At 31.8% G+C, this 20,000-nt stretch overlaps 1 protein-coding gene across 12 annotated transcripts in view; it reads left to right on the forward strand.

The window, feature by feature from the left end:
- Window positions 1-20,000, forward strand: part of LOC145284464 (uncharacterized) — a 763,119-nt gene that overhangs the window by 630,947 nt on the left and 112,172 nt on the right. For 9 of the 12 annotated variants that reach the window (XM_080133299.1, XM_080133300.1, XM_080133290.1 and 6 more), the window contains 2 exons: window positions 2,283-2,356; window positions 9,509-9,752. In XM_080133299.1, the coding sequence (XP_079989425.1) occupies window positions 2,283-2,356; window positions 9,509-9,752 (318 nt within the window). The remainder of the gene's footprint in view (window positions 1-2,282; window positions 2,357-9,508; window positions 9,753-20,000) is intronic. The other 3 variants (XM_080133301.1, XM_080133292.1, XM_080133295.1) reach the window with 1 other exon arrangement.

Raw genomic sequence — 20,000 nt, forward strand, 5'->3', positions numbered from 1 at the left:
GCCCCATCTCCGCAATGTTGCATTTCTGTACCTGTTTTAAAAATATTTTAATGGAATCTGCTCTGATGAACTCGTTACACTTGTGTCCCTTCGTCATACATATTCCCGACAAACCCGCTTAGCAATAACATCTCACCCCTTCACTGTTGAGGTTCCTAAATGTTAGAAAGCTTTCTATTTTAATAGTTTCCTATTTTGAACAGATGGTTTGGAATTCTGTTCCTGCTACCTGCTTCCCTGACTGTATTTATATGTGTGAGTTTAAATGTAACGTAAACCAACATTATGTTAATCTTTCCTAGTCATCATCTCATTTAGTAGCCACTACGTCCAAGTGGCGATATGCACGTAAGGGGTGAAGGAGAGTAAAAACATCATTTCCCTTCCTCCTTCTATGCCCCTAAAATCAAGCGGATTTTCCATGGATCAACTTTCTTCTCAAAATTTCCTTCCCATGAAACACGTTACCATGTGACTACTTCCCTGTTTGTAACAACTGTATAGCCTTCAAAGATCCTATCTCCTCTGATCTTGAGCACGTGGTACAATGGGGAAAGAAGTAGTTGGTTAATTTTAATGCATCTAAAACCAAGCTTCTTTCTTTACATCATCAACGCTCTGATCTCTATCTGGCATCAATTGAAATGAATGGCTCTGTGTTGGGGAGGCCTCATGTTTTGACAAGCTTCTGAGTCTGCCTTTTACTCCTCATCCGAAATGGAACACGTACATCAAATCCGTTTCCAAGGTTGCTGGAAAAATGGTTCGATCCTTCTACCGCTCCAGTAGATATCTCGCTACTGATGCAATTCTCTACCTATATAAGAGCCAGGTACGTCCGAGGATGGAATACTGCTGCCACATCTGGGCAGAAACTGATAGAAAGGATTATTCCGCCTTGATTGAGTTCAAAATAGACTTCGTAGCCAAGTGAGGGAAGCCATTTTCTCTTTTCTGTAAGCTCTTTCCCACAGAAGAGACGTTGCAAGCCTGTATCTGCTTTCTCGTTATTTTCATTGCAAGTGCTCGCCTGAGCTCCGATCTATTGTCCTCCTCGCCAAACTTTCACAAAAAACACTTGCCTATCTGAAACCACTATCAATACTTTCCCCCACTCCTTATCTGTGCCTAAACCTAAACGTCAAGTCTATGAAAAAAGCTACGTTTTTAGAAGTGCACGCCTGTGGGACTCTGTTCCGTTTTCCTTCTATCCAACTGACTACAATATGGTCGTCCTCAAGTCCAATGTAAACAAGTTCTTGATGAGTCATCCCCTTAAGTAATCCAATTTACCAAATTTCCACTCCCAACGATTATTACGATATTGTCCCATTGGATGATGTACGCTCCTTAACACTTATCATCGAGTGGCCTCTGGGCCTTGATAATTGGTGACTTCTATGATAAAAAAAAACAAAAAACAATGTCAACAAAGTCTTACCATCAACACCTCTCTAAATTATCACTCGCAAATAGGAACACTCTGGATATGAACAAAAATAAAAATTGTCTCAGTGATGAAGGATTTCTCCTCCATTGACCGAGGATGGAAAAGGTGAATTGTAGCTCCAGAACAGATACTACACTGTGTTCGTGGGCCGAAGATGAGTGTTTTACGTTTTTATCATATTTAAAGGTTTGTTTTTAATAATAAAAAAAAAAGCTAGTGTCCCCTCTATCGAGTTAAAAAGAAAGAAAATGTCTGCAATAGCCAGTTCACAATCGAAAATTTAAAAAAAATACTGGTAGAATCACATGTAGTAAATGTCACCATTTCGTGGTATAATATAGTGTTTGATTTAATTTTCAATTTTGGAGCAATTATCAAGGTTCCTCTGTGAAATATTTAATACTCGGAGACTATGTCAGCGTCATTAACCTTCGACGAGATGAAGGAGCTTCATCCAAAGGAGGATGCATCCCGAAAATACCAAATTCACAAGCGGTCTCCAGAAGCCCCGTGGATACCAAACAGTGCTTTATTCATTCGTCGTCATATTTTACTATGAATAATGATATCCGCATTGAAATAGTTAATGCCGACTAGGAATAATAGATTTATTACCAGGTACTTTATCTTCTTTCGTGAAACGAATTCTCTTTGCCAGTTAAAATATTTCCATTCCACTCCAAGAAGTTGTTTATATGAGGATTAATCGAAAAAATCATTTCATGTTGCAAACACACAGAAAAACACAAGCACACCTACATGTTATTAAGTAAATATATGTTTATGAATATTGTTTTGGCTATCATTTCAATATGCTTTTTATTTCTTAAAGGTTTTTCATTTTGTCCTTCAGTACCAAATGGCCATGCAGATGCAGAAAACAGAACAGACCCACAAACTGATCAGGTAAATACGTTTTCGTATCAATCTTATTAGAAATCAACACAGATTAACATGCTGTAATCATGCCGTTATATATATATATATATATATATATATATATATATATATATATATATATATATATATATATATATATAGTAAGTTATAAAATGTATATGGCGATTAAGGTACACTGAATATTTCGCGTTTCATCCACTCTAGGACTCTTCAGGCTTATGCGCGAATTCTATGGTTGTTTATCGTTTTTTTTTAATATATACGCATCTTCTATTGAGATTTTAGTTAGCCAATCAGCTTTCTAGTATCCACCCTGCCCTTCCTATCAGCCTTAAGTAGTTATATATATATATATATATATATATATATATATATATATATATATATATATATATATAATTTAATTTTATATTTAATGTTAATTGCTTAATGTCTTAAAGACCTTTACAGCAAATGCATTTAAATAGGCAATTCACTTAAATTGGATGTAACTTGGCTTACCTTAAGAGGACGCATCTTAGTTACTCCGAACAATCCCCCCCAATCCGCGCAAATCCTTAACTAGTCAAATTCCATTTGACACCGTGACAACAACCCGAAAGACCAATAGCGATAACTACCCACCTGTTTCACTTGTATTTCCCTTTCTTCATTCAGTATTTACCGCTCTCGTTTTCTCTCCCTACCTATCCCTCTTCCTCTCTCCATCTCTCCCTCTCTCTCTTTCTCTCTCCCTCTCTCTATACTCCAAATCCGTTTCGTATCTGGCTAGTCTTTAAACTCAATTTCACCCCTGTTCAATGTTTATTTATTTATTAAATCTTAAAATTAAAATGGTGTCAAATCAAAATTGAGATCCCCCCCCCTTTTTTTTCTTCTTATTCAAATATCGTCTTTTGAAATCATAATAACCACTCCCGTTCAAGTCTGACGAAGATGCTGGATCGTTGATACGATTCGGTAACAGAAACATGTGTAACTAAACAGATAAAACAGTAATAATATATATATATATATATATATATATATATATATGACAGGTATTAATGAAAAGTTTGACTACTTTCAGACTACAACTGGTAACTACTTTAAAATTAAAGTTCATATAAATATAAGTATCAGACAATCCAGATCAGTTAAAAAGGCTCCGTATCGTTGATACACCAATATTATGAATGAAAATTTGGAATTAAATTCAGTAAATTTGAAAATTTACAAAAAAATTATTATTCGACAGGGAAGCTAAACACACACACACACACACACACACACACACACACACACACACACACACACACACACACACATATACTCATACTTTTATGTGTATATGTATATATATATAAACACACATATATAAACACTTTCAAGCATATATATATATATATATATACATATATATATATATATATATATATGTAAACATATTTAATATCTTTGTAGAAATAATTACAGATTAACATACACCTGCCATCATATATACCCCCCCACATACATATATGGTGAAGAGGGGTAGGCCCCGAAACCTGCATGTACGTAGATTACGGTTTTAAAAATAAATAAATAAAAATATTATTTGTTTACGTCCCAAATAAAAAAAAATGGGCAATTTCTAAAAGATACATCCGATCTTCAGGGTGAAGACGCTAACCGCAATATCGTTATAAAAAAATCAACAACAAAAAAAACTACGTATATATATATATATATATATATATATATATATATATATATATATAATCACCTGATGAGACCTTTAGTTATTTTTATACCAAATTAGACCCAAACATAGTTTTAATGTATATAGACACGTATCTCTCTCTCTCTCTCTCTCTCTCTCTCTCTCTCTCTCTCTCTCTCTCTCTCTCTATATATATATATATATATATATATATATATATATACACAAATACTAAATTATGACTATTATTAATGTTTTTCTTATTATATATACAATAGTGTTTGAGTGAACTGATGCAGATATGGTAAATACATATTTCTATCATGTAATATATAAATGTGATATCTATATGTACGTAATTTCTGTATAAATCTGTAAACCGTATTCAAATATAAGATATTGATGCATTTTTAAACCTCTCTTATTGTAACCTTGGTAAATATCGCTGAATGTTTGACGATTTTTTATATGCATACACAAATAAAAAGAAAATGATATGTTCAAATAGTCTCTGAAACGATCGTACGTCGGAGTATTTTAAATTAGAGTTCCAGAAGTACAACCAATGAATAAATAATATTGTAAAACTATATATTTCTTTACCGCTCGCCGTTCGAGATATACATATATATATATATTATCATTAATAATATATATATATATAATAATATATATATATATATATATATATATATATATATATATATATATATATATATATATATATATATATATATATATAATGGGGTTAGAGATGGCTTCGTGGCCGGTTTCGGATCTTCCGACGTGTCCTAATCGTGTCACCCTGCAATGATGTTTTCCGAAAGGATGAAACGCTAGTGTCCGAAGGTATTTAGTACTTATTATTGTAATATATATACATATATGTTTTGTATATTTTGTACTTGCTTAATTTTTAATAGCAAATAACTATAACTTTCTTCGTCTTACCTTTTACCATTGCGGTTTCAACAAGAGACTGATGATTCTACCCATTAAGTAAACAAATACAGACTCTAATCGTTCTTTAGCCGAAAATGGATATTAGGAATGAGTTCTTTTGGACTAGTGCCCGAAGATCATCTACACCCGGTATTCTTTAACTCAGTGATTTTTATTTCCACTGTTTGTTTAAAACCGCAGATACCGATGGCCGATCGAATTAATCTAATACTTTTCTTGTAATAGATAATTTCAAAACATACACAGACAAGAATTCAGAGCGACGTACACCAACCATTTACCCAAACCGGATACCGACTGGCACATTTGCACAAAGGGAATACGAAACGATTTTGATTCCCCCCTAATTGAACGTAATATTCCGTTGTATCTTTTGTTCTACTGGTCGATGTCGAAACCTCATCAAATTAAATAAATATATCAACCACGAGTACAATGCTTCAGAGAGAAAGTTGCTCCACCTTCGATGGACCACGGCTCCCCCCATCGCGTCGACATTTTCGAGACGAAAGGAGCCACTTTTTTGATTAGATAATAGCCTGCCGACCTTTGTTTCTTGTTTTTATTCTCTTTTATCGATTCACGTAGGTTTTCCGTTGTTTTTTGTTTGCGTTTTTCATCTCGATTCTAATATAATTATTTTAGCTTCTTTTTTTTTCATTTTATGATAACACTTGCTTGCCCTATGCACATTGTTGTTTGGTTATCTTATTTTTGTTTTCATTTTAGTAGAAAACTTGTTGTCTCCCTTTATTGTTACCTATTTATCTTCTCTTGATTCACTTCCCCAAAATTTTCTTTTCTTTTTTTTTTTTTCTTAAATCATTTCCTTTCTGCGCAATATCTTCTCTACGTCATTTCTTTAGTTTCTTTATTTGGTGCTTCGTTTCTTTTTAGTTTTCTTGCTTTATTTCCCTCTTCCTTCGTTTAGTCGCATTACCTATTTTTTTAAATCTTTTTTTTTCTTTCATACTTGTTCTTTTTTTTTATTGCACCTCTTTCATTCGCTTTTTTTTTTTTTTTTTAGCAATTTCTACATAATTTTCTTCAATCTGGTCGTCCATTTTAATTTTTTGTTTGTAATCCTCTTTTATTTTTCTGTGCTGCGTTTCCTTCTTTTTTATTCATTCAGTTTGTCTTTCTTTCTTTCTTTCCTTCGTTCTTTCTGTTTTTTTCTTTTTTTCACTAACTCTGTTTGTATTCTTCTTTTGCAATTTTTCACATCCCTCCTCCATTTTTTTCGTTGAATGTTTCTTAGCTTTCAATTTTTCTTTATGATCCGTTCTACTGCTCTCTCTACTATATATATATATATATATATATATATATATATATATATATATATATATATATATATATATCTGTCTGTCTCTCTCGCTGCCTCTCTCTCTCTCTCTCTCTCTCTTTATATATATATATATATATATATATCTTTGTTTCTATATATCTCTTTCTTTCTATATTTCTTTCTATTCCTTTCCTTTCTCTATTTATCTCTTTCTTCATGTCCACATGGGCGAATTCGTATATAGAATATCTACCAAAGTCGTACAATCACAATAACACTCAACATGGGAAGGAACGTGCTTGCTCAAATAATCCCCGCTTCTTCGACCTTCCTCCCCAACCTTGAACTACTCCTCCCACTTCGATCAGAATTCAAACTCGACTGATCTCTCTCCCCGTTCCTCATTTCACTCTCGTGAATATATATTGATCTCCCATTCTCTTGGTTACAAAACCCTTCAACACCATACCCTCAGTTGCGTTATCCAGATAAGACTCAAAATTGAAAATCAAAAGAGAGTCTTCCAGCGGCTGGTGGAGGTCCAGGTTGCACAGTCACTTTTAATCCGGGACTGGGTCTAGCTGGCTGGCTTTACTTATTTTTTTGTTTACGTTTATCAAGTTAATTTCATTTGCTTTTGACGTTGTTTTTAAGCGCACGCCTCAAATTTCTTTCATTTATTCCCGTTCATTCATTCGTTCATTGAATCAGTTGTGTTTTTGTATTATTCAATCAGCTTCCCTTTTTGCCTCTGCGGTGCCCTATGTAATCGACTCCACCCTTTTCTCAAATAATTCGCCTCATCATCTAATGTCATCGCCAACACAACACCTTACTTTGGTGAAAAATATCCGCGAGGTGATTCCTAGCATGTACTTTCGTTTTCATTCATATTAACCTTTATTCCCATATCACAGAATTGCATAAATATAGTTTTTTTTTGGGGGGGGGGTGTAGGAAAGTACTTGTCTATACTAAATTTCATTTAGCTCGAATCTAAAAAATATTCATACAGAGTTTGATAATAAATATAAATAATTAGTAATTATATGGTAAGTAGTGAATACCTGGAAAAAAGTGCTCAATACTATTGTAGAACTGATTAATATATACATATACATATACATATACATATATATATATATATATATATATATATATATATATATATATATATAGCGGAGACTAGGGGGAAGGATAGATAAAACAAAGCGATATACGTATGTTGTTCAGCTTCTCATAACTGAAAAAAAAAATTAGATCTGTGTTTCTTCTGTACAACTTTGTGCAACCCTAAATTTTAATTCCTCATCTCTAAATCCTACGAAAACTATATATATATATATATATATATATATATATATATATATATATATATATAATTTTCCTACATCCTGCAATTAAAACTAGTATACATATATATATGAGACGGTGAAAGAATTCAAACGAAACACGTGACCAGTTTATTGAAGTGATTTGAAACCGACATTTTCTTATCTTGTAAATCACGAGTCTATCTATCGAAGCAATTATAAAATGTACATTTTTTAATTTGTATTCATAAATACTTCTTTATTTGCTCTTTTTAAACTAGCTTGTAAATAAAATGTTTTTCTCAAACGAAGAAAAGAACAAGGTAGTTAATATCACACACACAATATGTGTGTGTATGTGTGTTATAGATACTAACCAGCTTACACACACACACACACACACACACACACACACACACACACACACACATACAGACATTTATATAGATTGACAATATTTTCCTACTAGATAAGCTCTGTATAACCATTGAACACTGTTACACATAGATACATATATTGATAGATACAGATACACTAAAAATGAATAGTTTTTTTTTTTTTAATTTTTGTACAACATTTTTGCATCGGAACTTATATATATATTGGGACTATTACATCTCTAATTCATTGTTTATTAATGTCAGTGATAAACTGATGATTTAAAAAAAAATCAAGCCTCATTAGATAACCTCTATAATTTAAGTTCAGTTAGGTTGGAATTGTTCGGACTATTGTTCTCATCTACCTAAGAAAATGAGACAAAACACTTCCCATCAATGTAATTCCCATCTATTTCCAATAAATGATTTTACTGACGATGTTAGCGCTAATAACAATGTTGTTTCCCCTGGTGGTCATTTTCGTTTTTTATGACTTTTGCTCAGCCAGATTAATTTGCTCGATACTCTCCGGCTGATAGCTTATTAAAAGCTTTTAACCGAATGCCCAGGAGATCTTTTTCGAGTTAACGAACGAAGCAAGCGAACATCTCTGCTGTATGGCCAACAGCAAAACCGGTTAAATATTACAAGTCTGTATTAATGGTTGAATTTAACTTTATTCCACATCCGGTTCTTATTTTCTTTGTTATATAAATAACACGCTATTTCGCGGTTATATATATCTTAACAACTTCCGGTTTTGTAACTCCTCAGAAGTAAAACTTTTACACACGTATATGCATATATATATATGTATGTATATATGTGTATATGTATTATGGTATAATCACGTTGACACAGCGGTCAGATCACCGACGTTATGCAACGTTGAACCTTGTCAGTACTAAAAAAGGTGACCATATGGGAATTCCAGGTGCTCTGTATGCTATCCGTTTATCTCAGCATTGTTTAATTTGTCTTGTACATCTCACTGCAACTGAACCCAAGCAGATTAAAGAGAGTTGTGGTTTGGAAGTGCACAACTTCGTCTCCCAATTACATGCGCAGCAACCCTTATAGGAAGTACCTATTATCTCTTGAGAATAAACGGACGAATGTATGTATGCTTGCATATGCGTGTATATAAGTAGATGTATGTATGTATGTGCGTGTATATAAGTATATATATATATATACATATATTATATATACAAGTATATATATATATATATATATATATATAAGATCGATGATTTAAAATTTTACAACAGTGCATCCATAAATAAACAATGGTATTTTAAATAAGTCTTTATTCATATTTTTACTTGACAAATGAAAACATGTAAATATAACTCTTGACAATTGTTTCGCGCAGAACACGTATTGGTTTTCTCTCACGCATGCATATATATATATATATATATATATATATATATATATATATATATATATATATATAATTTAGTGTATTGTTTTTTTACTTATTTAGTCTAACGTTTGCTTTTTATGTTTTCATCCGTTTTTTTTTTGCAGATGATTTATCCCACAGAACAAACCGTGATTCCACCCAAGGTATCACGCATCGATCCCAATGCGAACACGAACGGACAGAATTATTCGGTGTACCAACACGCTTTCAACAATTACGTACCCAATTCCTCAGCAAACGAAATACCAAAAGACTATCAGCCAATTAAACAAGAAATGCCCTTAGCTGGTTCATTGGCTTCGCCGGGTGGCGCTGGCGTGGAGGGTTCGAATTACAGTCCGCCTATTGGTAAGTAGAAAACCTTAACTTGTGCAAATGTACAGAAAATGCTTTAAATTCACAGGCAACAGAATTTAGTCAACGGGAAAAATGACGTCAGCATATTTTCGCAGAGAACATCGTCTTCATAAGAGATATCTTAATATAAGTTGTTCAAAATATGTATAAGAATAGAACTGTTCGCCAAGCGATATCAGACCAAATATGAGAAAACGCTAGAAGTGTTGGAATTTTCCATTGACTATTTGACAAAGTAAGAGTAGATAAGTAATGAAAAATGTATAACGTCATTTTCGACCGTGTGTATATATATATATATATATATATATATATATATGCGTGTGTGTGTGCGTATATGCGTGTGTGTGTGCGTATATGCGTGTGTGTGCGTATATATATATGTATGAGTATATATATATGTATGTGTATATATCTATATGTCTATATATAGGTGTGTATGTATGTGTGCGTATATATGTATGTGTATATGTTGCTGGCTATCTTGCTCTTGCTTGTTGCTGGATCTCAACATTTTGAACCGAGGGAGAGACTTAGCTGTCGTACAAAGCTAAGACTCTTTAACATCATATTTGTATAGATACTCCCTCAGACATTTGGGCTCATAGATTTTAAATGTCTGACGGAGTGGCACTCGGCTAACAAGACGTTGCAATCATCATGTATATGTGTAGTGTATATATGCATGTGTTTAAGTATATATATATATATATATATATATATATATATATTTACATATAGATATATCTGTTTATATGTGTATAGATATATCTGATTATATGTGCACATATATATATATATGTTTATATGTGTGTGCATATATATATGTTTATATGTGTGTATATATATATGTTTATATGTGTGTGCATATATATATGTTTATATGTGTGTATATATATATGTTTATATGTGTGTATATATATATATCTGTTTATATGTGTATATATATCTGTTTATATGTGTATATGTATATATATATATATGTGTGTATATGTTTATATATATTCATGCATATATATTTGTTTTCATATGTATATATATATATATATATATATCTGTGTGCATATGTATATATATTTGTATGTATATGTATATATGTTGATATAAATATATATGTGTGTATATATATATATATACGTATATATATGCATACCTATATATGTGTGTGTATACGAGTATGTACATATGTATACGTTTATATATGTGTATATATGTATACATATTTATAAGTTAGGTTTGTAGCAAGTGTTTAGCTTTTAAAGTCAGTTGCAGACCTGACTTATTGTGCCCTTTAGTCAGACTCGGAGTGGGTTGAAATATATTCATAATGAGATTGAGTTGAGTGTGTGTTGGATGCTTCTTTTACCTCTTATATACACACACGTTTCTCTCTATCTCTCTCGATCACTCTTTCTTCATGCTAAACATAGGGAATATTTCTGTTTTAATATTATTAATTCTTATGTGGAAGAACCCCTGTTCGAAATCTGTCTGCCATGAGTATTTGGCAAGAAAAACATTATTTGACAGATCGGAAGTTTGGGCGGAAACAAGCAAATAAACTTGCTCTCTTTCTTCATCAACCTGTTACCCCGTTCCCTTTACCATGAATCTATCCCAACGCGTGCGCACTTCGATAAAGTAGACCGTCTGTCCGCATCTGTTTATAAACAAAATCAATTTCTACACATTCGCTTCCCGCGTCTTTGAATACAAAAACACTGAAATTACCCATTGTCGACCCTCGTCCGATTGGCTCCAAAACCGACACAGCTCTCATGGTAGATGTCGCTAGTCAATGAACGACCACCCCAAGGACGAACTAATGTTATTTAAAAAGAACGCACTTCGTATAGATGCACCCACTCAATTTACGCGAATTGTGATGAATATGACTCCAAACTAAAGCGTGATTAGTGAGAGACGAACGGGCTGATTTGCTTATATAAATGCGATATATGAACCTTTAACATGACAGACCACCGAATCTGTTGCTAAGATTTCCTGATCAAATGGTTAGATCATTCTATTGCTCCAGGAAGTTTTTCACTCGACGCAATCCCTTACTTCCTGTTGACTGCAATATTGTTCTCTTCAAGTCCAACATAAACAACTTCTCATTTAACCGTCTTGGTAAGTAATCTGATTATATCAATATTCCGCTACAACCGATTACTACACTATTGCTTTAATGATTACAATTCAAACATTTACCCTTAAACTCGAGTGGCCTCCGGGCCTTGATATGTAGTAACCCCATTGTAAAAAAACAAAAAACAAAAAAAAACAAAAACAAAATAAAAAACGACAAATTCATCTAAAGATGAACTACTGTTGAAACATTTTGAGGGGGGGGGGAGTAAGAGATGCACATAGCAACCTCTCCTGCATTGACAAGTTACAAAACCTACTTCAAAATCTAGTAGGCGACCTTCCTTTCTCCACCCTGCTACCTCTTTCTCACGCAAAGGACGCTGTGAGTCTCTGCATTATCTTTATTATCATGGCAAATACTCGACTGAGCTTCACTTTGTGGTCTCCCCGTTCTGTAAAACAGTCGGGATAAACACTCGGCTATTTTCAAGCACTGTTAGCAATTTCTCTTACTCTTTCTGTGTCTCAGACTAAATAGTGTCTATTAGCAATACCTTTTTTCACAGTATTACACGTCTGTGGAACACAATACCGCTTGGTAGCTTCCCAGCTGACTATCATATGAGCGTTTTCAAGTACAATGTAAATAGGTTCTCATTGAGTCGTCCTTTAAAATAATTTCTACTCAATTCCAGTCCTCAGATATCGATCATCACGGTTTTGCATCATGTGATGTCTTTCATCCTCGAGTGGCTTTCGAGCCTGCCTGGTAAAATAAAAGTATTGCGTGAGCGGAAAGTTAGATTTACACGTAAGCGTGACGGACCGAGAAACATACGAGAAGTGTTTAATATAAAGTTGCGTGTGTGGATCTAAATGTTATGTTTACTCGTGCGAAAGACAGACCAAGCCAGCGTGAAAGAACAACTGACAGCAATCGCCACTTATTTTACTAAGTTACGTCCGTTCTATATGCACATTGGAAAGTCGAATTATAAACATAGGTGTGACAGATTTTACCCAGCGACAGATCAACCGACAAAGGATTGCATACAGGTATTGAGTAGTCTGTAAAAGGCGTTCCGTCTATGAGATACGCCCTTCTATTCGGTTTATACGGCCGTGAAAAACGTCCTCTGCTTCCTGCTTTACAGAGAGCGCAAGACCATTGTCAGCCCTGAGTAAGTGCTAAATTGAGTTAACTTCGTATTCTGTAAAAATGGTAGATTTTCAACAACTGATGTGTTCGTCGCTTTAGGCGTTGTTGGAAGCAGAGTGGTGGAAGGCGCGCGTGCATTTCACACTCGGTCACTCTAGTTATCAGGCGGTTGCAAGGAACTTACTTATGAGCAACGAAAGAAGAAGTAAGGAAGGAGTTGTCAATACTACGTTCATTTGTGCTCGTTCTGCGCAGAGGTTCCGGCATATATTTAATATCTACTCAATTGCCAATGAAATTCTCGGAACAAACAAATGCACATATATAAATATTAAAAAGAAAAAAAAACGTTTCAGAGAAAATGAAATAAAAATGAATTTCATTTTTCATTTAATAAAACATACTTGCTCCTATTCAAATTCAGATTTACGCGCTAAACACGTGACACATAATCTTAAATTGACTTTAATATAACCGTCAAGAAAACCGTTAACATTCTTTTCTAGAGCAAACGCTCGTGGAATTCATGGAAGTGATAAGAAAAATACTTGTTACAAAGTCTTTAGTGATTTGGATGGATTCCACTGACAGTTTCAGTGAGAAAAAAAAGCATTATTTGATGAAAATGGTTACCCTATTCGATAATATTCCAATGCCTTCATTTTATACTACAAATATATATATATATATATATATATATATATATATATATATATATATATAGATAGATGTATGTGTGTGTGTAATTTATAAGCTATATATGGCACCATATTTCATTAAATAAAATGGACGTTTTTGTCTATTAATTCTATATTTGCATCCTCCCAACTTACAAATAAAATAATAATAATAGTAATGATAATAATATAATAATAATAGTGGTAATCATATATATATATATGTATATAAATATATATATATGTGTGTGTATATATATATATATATATGTCGATGAAGTTGCACAGAATTTTCTGATGTCAATCTTGCAACGCGTTTTACATGCAATCGCTTGACGCATCCTCACACTGATGAAACGTGTAAAATTTCATCAGCGTGAGGATGCGTCAAGCGATTGCATGTAAAACGCGTTGCAAGATTGACATCAGAAAATTCTGTGCAGCTTCATCGACATATATATTTTAAAACTTATTACCTTGCTCTACTTATGTACCAAGTACTGTAGAAGTAAATATTGAAAAATAGATAAGCAAAATTGTAGGTAAATATGAAAAAAACAAATTATATATATATATATATATATATATATATATAGAGAGAGAGAGAGAAAGAAAGAAATAAAAAGGAACAAACCGAGTTATGTGTTCATCAACGTTTAGTCTTTATTTTGAGACTCTGGATAATATATATATATATATATATATATATATATATATATATATATATATATATATATATATATATATATAAGAGAGAGAGAGAGAAAGATATTTTTGTGTGTGTATATATATATGTGTATATATATATATAATGTGTGTACGTGTGTGTGTATATAAGAGGGAGAGAGAGAGAAAGGAAACGACGCATAAATGAGAGAGTGAAATAAAGTGATGGGAAAATCGTTGGGTAGAGGAAAAAAACAAGTTACATGATAGACAACGGTATAGAAAACTCGCGTCCTTCAACAAAAATGACGAGGAGGCTGTCGACGGCTATAATAAAAAGCTAAAAGTTTAGAAAATCTATCGCGGATATTCTGCGAATGCCCAAACCGATGAAATAACGAAGGACATAATAGATAAATGGAAAGCGTTGCAATTTTGTTTTTACAAGGCAAATTTACCACCTTCGGCTATATGGATAAGCTTTCTAGAATTCCCACTCCTTCGTATTGCCAGCGTATTCGACTTCGATTCCGCCATTATTATTTTTTTTTCCTCCTTTCTTTTTGGCACGATGTTCCAATAATCAAATTTTTTTCGGAGAAGACATTTTTGGGCAAAAATCATGCTTCGCTGGAGAAACGATTTTTTCCTCACTATTACCATTTTTCCCCCGTCGAGACACAAACCTTATTTATTTTTAATGGAGGAAAAAAGAAGGGAGAGAATTTTAAAAACTAAACTCCGGTCTCGTTTTAACGTTTCTTGTCTTAACTCTATAGCCGCTTATCTTTATGCATATCTAAAGATAAAATCGCCAGGTACAAGAGCGACACTATCGTATAATCTATGATAATCATGGCATTGTCTTGTCTGCAACGTAATATATTCTGAGATGTTTAACCTTTCGGGCTTGTTATTTTCAAATATTTTTCATTATATACATATATATATATATATATATATATATATATATATATATACACACATTATAGATACATTATTGACACACACACACACACACACATATATATGTATATATATATATATATATATATATATATATATACATATATATATATATTAATGTGTACAGGGATTTCCATAATAACAGCGATTTCCACAATAATAGATAAAACCCCAAAAGAGAGAAAGATTCACCAGCCCAATATGATAACAATCTTCCATAGATTGTCTGATACTAGATTATTAGAGATAGCGAATAACTTCAGGTATAAGAAATTAGTTAGAACGATGTAGGGACTTACTTTAACGACAAACAAGAAGAGCAATGGATCTAATACATGTTCTCCAAAAAAATCAAAAAAAATCGATGAGAACGGAAGACCAAGAAGTTTCACAGTCAATTTTTCCTCAAAAGCAGACCCATCCAGTAGAATGTCAGGAATATATATATATATATATATATATATATATATATAAAAAATGTTCTATTCCATCATTGTATTATTTAACCGGAAATGGCAATAGGTTATATGTGTACCGTACAAGATATATATATACATATTAAAGGCGCAAAAACGGGGTTTGTAAATACATTAAATTGAAAATCAGAAAAAAAACGGCACTCGTGCAGATACAGACATATTTGAAATATTAACCCTGTTATTTAGAAACCCATTCCATATATGAAGAGGGTGGACCTTTTAACTAGTCTGTACTTTCCCATAAAAAAATTAATTGAGAATTTATATGTAAAAATAATAGCACGGCCCTCTATTCTGGAGAAGTATTAAAAAAACCCGCAAATGTCAGAAATAAATAAATAAATAAGCGAAAAAGAGTATGACGATTAGGTTATGATTTCGAGAATATGTGATATATGTTGTTGTCATTGCTGTATTGCCTATCGTCTGGAGCGATCCTATTGGGAAATGGCGATGCGGCCGCTAGGCTATTAATATTGAGTCATAATGCGCACACTTCTGGTACATTATGTGTCGTCTGCACCACAACTTACGGCCTTGTGGCATACCTTGCTCTGGTTGGTTGGAAATAAATACCACTGAATCGAGTACATTCGGCTACAGAGTTACGAACAAACAAAAAATGTTTCCTTCCTAGTAACGGTTCGTATAGCAATCATAAATTGCATTACATGCGGGTTGGCAAAATAAAGTACACGTATTGTATGCCACGTTTAATCTCCTTAAGTGAATTTCAGTGCGCTTTGTTTTTAGATCCCTAAAATTTTAATTTTATTTTGATAAAAAGCGTAAAATCAAATTTATTATAAAGAACACATGAAAATAACAAAGAAATATTCTCGTCCGCTGTTTACTCAAAGGGAACAAAAAGAGACTTTAATTTCGTTGTGGGATTCAGTGGTTTTATTTCTGGTTAGGCTATGCACCATGTTCGTACATCCCGTGCAAAGTTGCTTATTTGACTTCATAACTGAAGAGCTCTTATATTTTGCTTTTGGTTCAGTTTGCATTTTTGTTCCTTGCGACATTTTATTTTATTGCATGTTTATCATTATACAGGGTTTATTTATTTATTTATTATTTTATTTATTTTTTTGCAAAATTAAATTATTTTGAATGCAATTGTTTTGTTTATGCATGTGATTCTTTGTTTTGTGTCTTATTTTGCACAATTTTGCATATTTTTGCATCTTGTTTTTTTTTTTACATATTATTTTTGTTATTTTATGCTAAAATCCCATTCTGCTATTCAATTTTTTGTTTCGTTTGTAATAAAATAAATAGTTTTGCACTATTTTACGTATTATTTGCATCTTGTGTTGGTTTATATATATATGGATATATACACACATATATATATATATATATATATATATATATATATACATGCTCATTTTTATTATTTCATGCTACGTTTTTATTTTGCTTTATAATTTTTGTTACATTTTTAATGAATAAATATGGTTTTTCAATTTCTTAATCAATTTAAAATTATTTTATTTATTTATTTATTTTTGGAAATTAGTATGAATATTTTATTATATAAAAAACATTAGATTATTTCTATTGGGTTCATAACGAAATGAAAAAATTGAAAATCGAAACCAAAACGTGCAAACATTGGTTACATTAAGAAATATAAGCACACCAAGGATGTCATTTCTTTTATATTTTTTATTTTGATTTTTGAAATCAATTTCATTAGAATGAGTAGATTAAAAAATCAATTTGAGTAACATTTCTTAAAACGAGTGTCGCTGTTTTATTTCCCAGTTTTTTTTTCGGCGATAATGTTTTTCCGGAAAAAATGACAAAGGATTAGCCGCAACCCATTTTTAAATATTTATAAACTTCTAATAAAATTAGACAAAAATAAGTCTCGTCATCAATTACATTAAAAAACAAACAAATTAAAAAATAACATAAAAATACTGCCATTAAAAGAAAAAGTGAATGGCAAAGAAGATTTTTAAAACAGATATATATTAAAGTTGACGTGTGAAGAGACGCTTTCAGATAAATGTCATCCTTAATGGATTAATCTATAATATAAATCTCATCTTTCTATTAAATTGTATGCATAAATGTATGTATGTTTTTATGTCTCGGAAAAATGTCGACAGAGGTGACGCATTTTCACGATATCGGTATCATTTTGAATCACGACCCTTCGGACGATAAATATCGAAAAATTGGCCAAAAACATTAATTCCCTCATCCTCAACTGAACACCGTTCTACAAAGAGGCGTAGTAAAAAATCGTTCCTTCATGATAATTTATCCAAACATGCATGCGGAAAAAACGTTCTTTCTTGAATTAGTTTAAATATATAAAGAAAACGACCTAACTTCGCTTCGTTTAAACAGTAAAACAGGGTTATTTCATTTCCGTTCGCTTATTCTTTATTTTGCATCACGTTCGCTGTTTTTTTTTTGTTTTGCTTATGTTTTTCCGATGTTAAAACAAAGTTATAATATTTAAATAGAGTTATTACGTTCGCTTATTCTTTATTTTCCAGTTTGTTTTGATTTATCCCCACTCACACCCCCAAACACCCACCCCACTAGTTTAGTAAAAAAAAAAAACAGTCCTTTTAGATTGGTACGAAAGACGCATCGTATATTCGTCATTTATCCAATGCATGATTGTGTCGGGTTATTCAAAATAAATCCATTTTATAACGCGTAAAATCTAATATATTAAAAAAGGAGTACGGGTAAAATCTAACGTATTAAAACAAGGAGTCAAATATCATTAAATCTTGCAAATAAAAAATAATCCTAGCTATCACAATTTTCACGTGTTATTGGTATACCATGTTATTAAATATTAGCTAACGTACTCGCAACAATTTATGTTATAATATTTAATCGGATCTTGCACTTTGTTAAAATGGAGACATTCTTTAATAAGCAGATAAATTAAGGGGGATGTCTGCGATTTTTTTAGTAAGAGTTACCGTTCTTTATTGGCTTTGGGGTTTTGATATTAAATATAATAAAAAGAAGGCTTCGTTATCGAACACACACGCATACACACACACACACCCACATATATATATATTAGTGATGGGACGATTCCAATATTTTTCCCAATACCGATACAATTACCCATTCGGATTCTTTATATATCTCCAATTATTTAACTAAAAGATTGTTATTTCCCCTGGTTTTCGCAAAAACACATCTTAAATGTGCAGATATTTTCCTTAAACGTCCAAATACAGTTGTGCAGGATGATCTATCGATTTTGGCTTTACTGGTAATTTAAAATCAATAAATATCAATTATTTCATCATTATTACCAGCAATGGAAGATTTTGGTTTTAACAAAATCAAATTGAAAAAAAAGACAATTAAAAGAATCGTTTTGGCATCGGAAAATAAGTATCATTTTTTTCTGATTCCGATACCCTAAATCTTCCAAGTTTTCAGATTCCCGATTCGGATTCGGATTAATCGTCCCAAAACTATATATATATATATATATATATATATATATATATATATATATATATATATATATGCATGTATATATATATATATATATATATGCATGTATATATATATATGCATGTATATATATATATGCATGTATATATATATATGCATGTATATATATATATATGCATGTATATATATATATATGCATGTATATATATATATATGCATGTATATATATATATATATATGCATGTATATATATATATATATGCATGTATATATATATATATATATATGCATGTATATATATATATATATATATATATGCATGTATATATATATATATGCATGTATATATATATATGCATGTATATATATATATATGCATGTATATGTATATATATATGTATATATATATATATATATATATATATATATATTCAAAAAACAAATTTGAATTTGATAGATCCCGGGCAACATTGGTCGGTTAAGCTAGTTGTTTAATAAAGGAATATCTACAGCATAATTTTAAGTTGCGTGCAATGATTTTTAGTCTTGCGTTTTGGGCTTGTGAATACTTATTTCCATGAAGTTGCAGTGATTCGGTGAGAAGCTGTGTTCAAATGTAATGAGGTTCAGACGCTCAGATTTAGCTCAACAACACTCAATAATTTTCCTTACACTCTATCTGTGTCTAAAACTAAACGAAAATTCTATAAACAAATTCTCTTTCCTCGAACCATTTGTCCGTGGA

The sequence above is a fragment of the Euprymna scolopes genome, chromosome 9, assembly GCF_053919585.1.
Source record: "Euprymna scolopes isolate OS-2025 chromosome 9, ASM5391958v1, whole genome shotgun sequence".
Lineage (NCBI taxonomy): Eukaryota > Metazoa > Mollusca > Cephalopoda > Sepiida > Sepiolidae > Euprymna > Euprymna scolopes.